General features: G+C 41.5%; 1 protein-coding gene across 1 annotated transcript; it reads left to right on the forward strand.

The window, feature by feature from the left end:
- Window positions 1-308: 308 nt before the first annotated feature.
- Window positions 309-7,119, forward strand: NPY1R (neuropeptide Y receptor Y1). Its single transcript, XM_054030103.1, has 4 exons — window positions 309-539; window positions 2,748-2,854; window positions 4,971-5,821; window positions 5,948-7,119. The coding sequence occupies exons 3-4, from the start codon at window positions 5,093-5,095 to the stop codon at window positions 6,404-6,406; spliced, it is 1,188 nt and encodes a 395-aa protein (XP_053886078.1). The 5' UTR covers window positions 309-539; window positions 2,748-2,854; window positions 4,971-5,092; the 3' UTR covers window positions 6,407-7,119.
- The last annotated feature ends 629 nt before the right edge of the window (window positions 7,120-7,748 follow it).

Genomic DNA, 7,748 nt, shown 5'->3' on the forward strand with positions numbered 1-7,748 from the left:
CAGTTGTGCTGCTTTAAACCAACAACAGAACACTTTATAACTGACACATCCGAGACACAATCCATGTTACCAGCCTCATCTCCAGTGAGCTCTTATATAATATCATTTTAACTTTGGCCACAAGGTGGCACTGTCTTGCAAACAAAATGTTGCAATATTCAATCCGTAAAAGCAATTTCAAACCGCTTCCCCTCCCAAGTTCTTCTCAGTGCAGCCCCCCTCCCCTTTTGTTTCAATACTTAATTGCATTTATTTCAGAATTACTAGGCAACCCACCCCCAGATGTATAATTTAAAGGTGATGTGCTTGCACTGGTATCTTCAGGATCTGCTCAATAGAACACCATCATGTGATACTGGGATAAGGTGGAGTTCAGCTTTAAGGGGGTGTCTCCAGCTCGCCTCACAAATCTTTAGGATCAGAGCTGGAGAAATACCAGTGGATGTTTTCCCCATTGCCTGGCTCCTTGTTCTCGATCCACCCTTCTGCTCAAACCCTCACCAAATCAAGGAACAGAGGGAAATACGATCAATTACAAGGTGGGTTCCTTTTATGGTTTCCTCGTTTTTTATTTTATTTTTAATTGTGGTGTGCGCGCGTGCTTTTTAGGTGGATGTTTGTGTGGCTCATCAGGGTGACAGAACAGGTGTAGCTGAGAGAGGTGTATTCCTGACCGTCCGGAGTCTCTCTTGGGTATGTTACTTGTCGGTTCAGGCTAACAGTATGGTATGCTTCCCGGTGAGCGGCTGGAATAGTTTTTTACAGGGTATTTCCCGTCACCTTGCCTTTTATTCTCGTAGCCTTTTATCCCTTAGCATCAAACTTCAGATCAAATCTTTGGAGAGAGCAGGAGAGGTCTGTGTGATCCCGACGAGGGGGAGGGTTGGGTTGCCGGGCTGTGTGCTTTTTCTGCCTGCCTTTAATTTCTCCTTCCCCGCCCCTAGAAGCACAGGTTAGCCTCTCTGGTGAGCCTTAAAAAAAAAAAAAAAAAAAAAAAAGGAGGGGGGGAGGAACCTGAGCACAGAGAGGGAAAACCGGCGTCTTCTCCGGCTGATGAGCTGTCAACGAAAGACAAGCGCGGTCGCTGTCAACTTCATCTGCGCTACCCCTCCCAGTCTATCCCTGCTGGAGAGATAGGTAGTCACAATCGCACACCAAACACAGCTTCCTTTAATCCGATCACAGGGGGGCGATTTGGGGGCTGGTGGCTCCGGTGGGTTCTCTGTCGAGAATAAGGAGCATAAGCATTTTCCCTTTAGAGCCGTCTACTAAACAAGAAGTAGTTTAAGAAGGAGCTTGGCAAAATCAGCGAGACTCAGGCGTGACCCCGAACAAGGTCCTGCGGCGGGGTCTGAGTCCAGTCCCTCTCTTGATTGGAGAACGGGGAGGAGAGAACACATTCCCCCTTCCTGTACTTCGACCTGCGGAAACCTACTGAAGTCCCAACGTGCTTGGAGTTGTATGACCTCTGCTGCTGAAATGAAAATGTAGTTAATGTTTACAGCAAAACCAGTCCTGGTTTGTCTTTCAGCAGGTCACGGCAAAGTCATACTGTCAGGAGTAGATAATTCATGAAGTCCTCATTGCAGGCACTAAATACTTCTAAATACAGCTTCTGGTTCTTGGGAGCGCTACTGTCTTTCAACACAGACAGTTGTCTGTTAAAATACAAAATACAACAAACGCAGTTTGGCTAGGGGCCTTACATACCATGATGACAGGCTGCATATAAACTCCTAAAATAGACCGGGGGGATTAGACAGACTGGATGAAGCTATGTGGTAAAGATATTATAAGCGATAACACTGAAGTGGATGGATGTCTGCTATTAAGCTAGCTGGAACAATCAGAGTAGTCAAACTTTGGCCAGTGGATGTAAATCGCCAAAGCCTGGCTATATTAATTAGCGATTTTAAATGTGCATGTATTGCTAATAATGGTTGTAAAGAATCCGTTGCAGAAATGGAATGCAAAACCAGCTGAGCTGAGTGTGCGATTTAATTTATGCCTGAGCTCGTTTACTTTTGTAATCTTCCTGTTGAATATCTAGGGCCCGATCGTGCAGTCCTCACTCTAGCAACGTGTTCAGGTCTGTCTGAGTGAGAGTACGGGCTCTGAACCCTAGCATATATCAAATAGAAGTAAGGCCAGTTTCCTGATAGGAGGAAAACATCTCTCCTCTGAAGACTTACCTCTGTGTTTATGTTTGCAGTTTATACCGACTGTCATTTAAGGTAACTTCACTCCCTGGAGGTATCTTAAAATAAAGTGGATTTCAGCAATATATGCTCCGGCGGCTTTCATAGTCATTGAAGATCACATTTGTGACAACGACATTATGGAGCTGTGATTCAGGAACCATTAATATGGCGTAAACTGGCAATACTCCCTCCTACAGCTCTGACCTGAGGTTAAGCATACAACATTGTAAATAGCGTGTCTGAGATTTGGCAAAGGGAAAATTCCAGATTCAACCAGACTGTTGCTAACTGCAGGTTGTAGCAGAGGTGTGTCCGTTTATTGTTGACTTCTTTCAACACCCCCAATTCCCCCCCCCCCATACATGCCTGAGTTTCTGTGATGTAATAGCCTGCAGCTTTTGCGAAGGAGGGGCTTATTTAAGCATTTCTATTTGTGTTGCATAGGTAAATATCGATCGCTTCCCCTCTCTCTTTTATTTTGCAAACTGTTTAATTTTTGCTCTTTTATTTTCTTTCCTTCCCCCGCCCTTTGTTCTTCTCTGCTAGACAGCAATTCTGTCTGAGATTAAAGTGATCGGAGTTGCTGATTTGCCTTTGACCCAATGTCAGCTGCACGTTAGTGACCAGCCAGTCAACAGTAGAAAATCAATTAGGTAAGGAACTTACGTTTTGCAGTAACTTTTTCATCACTGTTTACTCATGTCAGATTGAGCTTGTCCTTTGTTATTGTATAGCTGAATAGCTTTAAAATAAGAGATGCATTAAACACATGACAATTTGAGAAAACAGAACATAACAGGTCAGAAAAAACCTTAAAAAGAATGTAATGGTTAAAGGTTCAATCGGTCGTAAATTGAGCTCACTTTTTCAACCATTATTAATGTTTTATTGTTAACACATTAGTGTTAAATGTAATTTGTTTAGCTATTGAACTGTCGGCAACTGTTCTCTCTCTCACTTGTAAATATTTTGTAACATAATGGAGCTTTTCTTTCTTTCTTTCTTTCTTTCTACTGTATCCTGCACTTCCTACTGAGGCAAAACTTCTCATCGCCTTCAATAAAGAGTTTTCCCTGAGTAAGGGGCGCGGGATCTAGCCCCTAATTTTGGTAATTCGCCTTCCAGTCTCTATTTGCATTCTAGGATTCGCGGACTTCCAGAATCTGGAGAGCGATTAAAATTGTGCGCACATGTACTCTCCTAGCATAGATTAGGATCCATTAACCCCCTTTCTTCCTCTCTCAGTTTTAGTGATACAGCTTCCTTTTGCATGTGATGAAGTGTAGGATTAAGATCTCAGTAATGGCAGAGTACAGAAGGTAAGGGGCCAGGGATTTCGCAGAAGTGCTTGCACCGCTATTTAGCAGTGAATAATTCTCCTCCCAAACCCCAGTCATATGGCGAAGGTAGTTAACCATGGAAACCGTTTCACTACAAACATTCTATTTTAAAAAAGCTTTGGGGGAATAATTCGAATGAAAATTATTGATGCTTGGGAAGGGTGAGAGATGGGGATCGTTGAATGCTGTAGGTTTGGGAGTGATTCCTTTTTCTCTTTTGAAGTCCCAGAATGGAGAAGACATAGAATCCATTAAAATTGTCGTCTTCTCCATCTAGCCTTGTTTTATAGCCAGCGTCGCTCATACAAACAGAAATTCCGCCTTGCCTCCATTACCACCCTGACACTATACCTACGTCCTCACTTTCTAGTTTGTCAGCAGCATTCGCTCATTCTAATCTATACAGTTCTTCAGCTCCGCACAAAGCAATCTCACGGTGGCACACTCAAAGAAAGAACTCATGTCACCACGTCTGGAGAGGCAATTACATTCAAGGGAAAGATTGTGAAACTCCTGATATGCGTTTCCCACCCACATTGTTCCAATCCCCCTTTCGACAGATTTCATCCTGGCTGGCAAACGCGTGACATGAAACTAGAAGGACAATACGTCTGCGTCTGTTCTGCCTCTGAAACGATAGTCCCTGTTATACTTTCGGTTATATTTAGCATAAATTAAGACGATACGTGTTCTTCCCCCGTGATCAAGCGCCCTCCTTCTAATGAATTCTCATGCGTATGTCTAAAGGACTCGTCTGCTTCCTAGCGTTGGGTGCAGCCCACCAACTGGGAAACTCTTCCAGCTTCATTCGCTGTCAACTCATATAAGAGAGAAATCAGCCTTTATCCTTGACTGAGAATTTAAGGTTCGGGGTACAGGGCGCTGGGAAGTGACTTCCCCGTTGGCGTCTATTCGCAGCAGGACAGCTCTGCTAGGGATTATATACTCATCGTCCTGCTCTTCTGCGTGCTGAATCTCGCCTTGCTTTTTGGTCTGTCCGTGGTGCTGATGAAAATTCTTCTCGTGTCGTCCGTTCTGCTTATGGGCAAGTCTTCTCATATTCCTTGGTGCTTTCTGCTCCAGAGTGAGTGGCACTGCTGGCTATATTTCTAAATCAGTTGGGTAGATGCATTTGAAATGGTAGAGAATATTCCATTGCCATTGCTTGGATGGGATCCTCATGGCGGGTGTTTGATGTAGGGTAGTCTGTAAAACCTCTTCTGCTGTGGGGATCTTGCTTACTGTCTGAGACCACTTGGTCTGTTTTGAGGGTTATGAACAAGGAATCACAGAAGCAACTCATACACTCTATACTGCAGAAAGAAGGGCCAATCTCTCTCCATTGTCATATCTGCATCCTTAGCACCATACAATTATGGCACAATTAAAATGATAAGAAATAAACACATGTGCTCTTTTCCCTTTGCAGATTGTTATCAAGGTTATCAAAGAAATGAAGTGACAGCTTTTGGTGAGATCCTGCTGCTTGAGTGATGAGAACATTTTGAGCTTCTGAAACCATTCGGAAGAAACTCAGTGCAGTCGAGACCAATGCAGGGCATGGACGCAAGTTCCAACAACATGAACACATCATTTCTCTCCTCTGCTGGGAATCAGTCCATCCACCTGAACTTTTCAGAGAAGAATTCCAGAACCATACACTTCCACGATGAAGATTGCCACATGCCATTGGCCATGGTCTTCACCTTGGCTCTGGTTTATGGGGCTGTGATCATTCTTGGTGTTTCTGGAAATCTAGCCTTGATTATCATCATCTTAAAACAGAAGGAGATGCGCAATGTTACCAACATCCTTATTGTCAACCTTTCCTTCTCAGACCTTCTAATGACCATCATGTGTCTCCCCTTCACTTTTGTATACACTTTAATGGACCACTGGATTTTCGGGGAGGCCATGTGCAAGCTGAATCCTTTTGTGCAGTGTGTCTCAATCACAGTCTCGGTTTTCTCTTTGGTCCTCATCGCAATTGAACGCCACCAGCTGATCATCAACCCTCGAGGGTGGAGGCCGAATAACAGACATGCCTACCTAGGGGTTGCTGCCATCTGGATTCTAGCCATGGCTTCCTCCTTGCCTTTCCTGGTTTATCATGTATTAACTGATGAACCCTTCAAAAATATAACCATCGATGAATATAAGGACAAATATGTGTGCTTGGACTTGTTCCCTTTGGACACTATCAGGCTTTCTTATACCACAGCTCTGTTGGTGATACAGTACTTTGGACCACTTTGTTTTATATTTATTTGCTACTTAAAGGTAAGAGAGAATCTATTTTATGATCTCTCCTTATTTCTGTCTGATTTCTGTTTGTCCTTATAAAGAATTGCCTCTGGGCTAAATGATTCTATATTTTTCTTTGTTGTTGAATTTTGTTTTTTGCAGATATACATACGCTTAAAACGAAGGAACAACATGATGGACAAGATGCGAGACAATAAATATAGATCCACTGAAACCAAAAGGATCAACATCATGCTGATCTCTATTGTGGTTGCATTTGCAGTCTGCTGGCTACCTCTTACCATCTTTAATATTGTGTTTGACTGGAATCATGAAATTCTACCTGTTGCCACCTGCAGCCACAATTTGTTGTTCTTGATTTGCCACCTCACAGCCATGATCTCTACTTGTGTGAACCCTATCTTTTATGGATTTCTCAACAAGAACTTCCAGAGGGACTTGCAATTTTTCTTTCATTTTTGTGATTTTCGCTCCAGGGATGATGATTATGAGACTATAGCCATGTCCACCATGCATACAGATATTTCGAAGACCTCTTTGAAGCAAGCAAGCCCAGTAGCATTTAAAAAAATAAATAATGATTATGATGAAAAAATATAACCCCCCATCTAACCCAAAATGTTGGCAGTATGGTCACAGGTGATATGGGCCCAAGGAAAAGCACAAACTTGTAACAAAATGGGTAATGTTTTTTCTTTTTTTAAGGAACTCTTTTGTCACTTTGAAATCATATGCTGTGCATTTTTCCCTATTGATGCTTTCATATTCACAGCAGTTATATTTGAATCACACTATAAGACATTGTTGGACCTGCTTCTATTTAGGGTTTTCATCAGCTGTCTTTTGTTGCAAAGTTATGCACGTCTGCACTAAGATTTATCTATTGTATTTATCAAAAATGAATATTTTTTCAGCAGTGTGAATAGATACAAATCCATTGGAAACAATAGTGGTCTGAATGAGACTATCACTAAAGAAGACATCTAGTCTGGCATAAAATTAGATCATTCTGAATTGAAGAGCTTTATTTTTTTTAATCCAGTTTTAGAGCAGTATTAAATAAAAGCCTATTTGCTGGAATAACCAGACAAGAATGACTCCCTGACAAACCCTTAGATTAAATTAAATTAAATGGTGTTTTTTAATCAATTAGGATCAAAGAAAGAATTAAGGGCCAATTTCTGTTCTTATTTATACTACTGAAAATCCAGAGTAATTCCTGAGTGCAGTGGAGTTTCACCAGTGTAACTCTTAGCAGAATTTAGCTCTTAATCCTGTCTTTGAATTTAATCCTAACATTTTACAGCTAAATTTAAAAAATTTTTTCATTTAAAAACCAAAATTTAACATTTTCATTTGCTAATATATGAGGGAATTGGACTTGTAGCGTGAAGTTCGCCTCTAACCCAAGACATACACACCATTTAAATCCTACTTACACCCTTTTTTGAGGAACTAAATAGTGTTTAATAGCCAGCCCTCTGCACAGGGTGCAATTTCACCTTCAAAGAATACTTTGAAAATCAAGTCCACTACTAAAACTATATGGTGGTCCTGGATATCTGAAATTTTTATAGTAATTACTTTGCTAGTCTACATTAATAATGTAGAGCTGTATTCTTCCATCAGATACAATGATGTATTTCTGGACTTTCTCCAACACAATGAAGGAGTTGATCCAGATTTCCACCGTTGTAAAGGAAGGCAGAATTTGGCTTGAAATTTTTGTTGGCACATTTGGTTGCCATACGTCCATTCCATCTATTGATCAAAGGTATTTTCACCTGTGGAGGCCACTCATTATTTGCCCAAATGTCCACAATACAGTTCTCTGAATTATTACATTTGTTAAAAGGCTTCTCAACTATAAATCTCCAGAATATAGGCATACAGGGCTAGATCCTCTGCTGATGTAAATCTACATAGCTCCACTGAAGTAAAT

This window comes from Malaclemys terrapin, chromosome 5, assembly GCF_027887155.1.
Source record: "Malaclemys terrapin pileata isolate rMalTer1 chromosome 5, rMalTer1.hap1, whole genome shotgun sequence".
NCBI lineage: Eukaryota > Metazoa > Chordata > Testudines > Emydidae > Malaclemys > Malaclemys terrapin.

Excerpts from the sequence above, each read along its gene's own strand:
- NPY1R (XM_054030103.1), top strand. The coding sequence starts at position 5,093 with ATGCAGGGCATGGACGCAAGTTCCAACAACATGAACACATCATTTCTC. Across the intron at positions 5,822-5,947 it reads TATTTATTTGCTACTTAAAG|ATATACATACGCTTAAAACG; the intron begins GTAAGAGAGAAT and ends TGTTTTTTGCAG.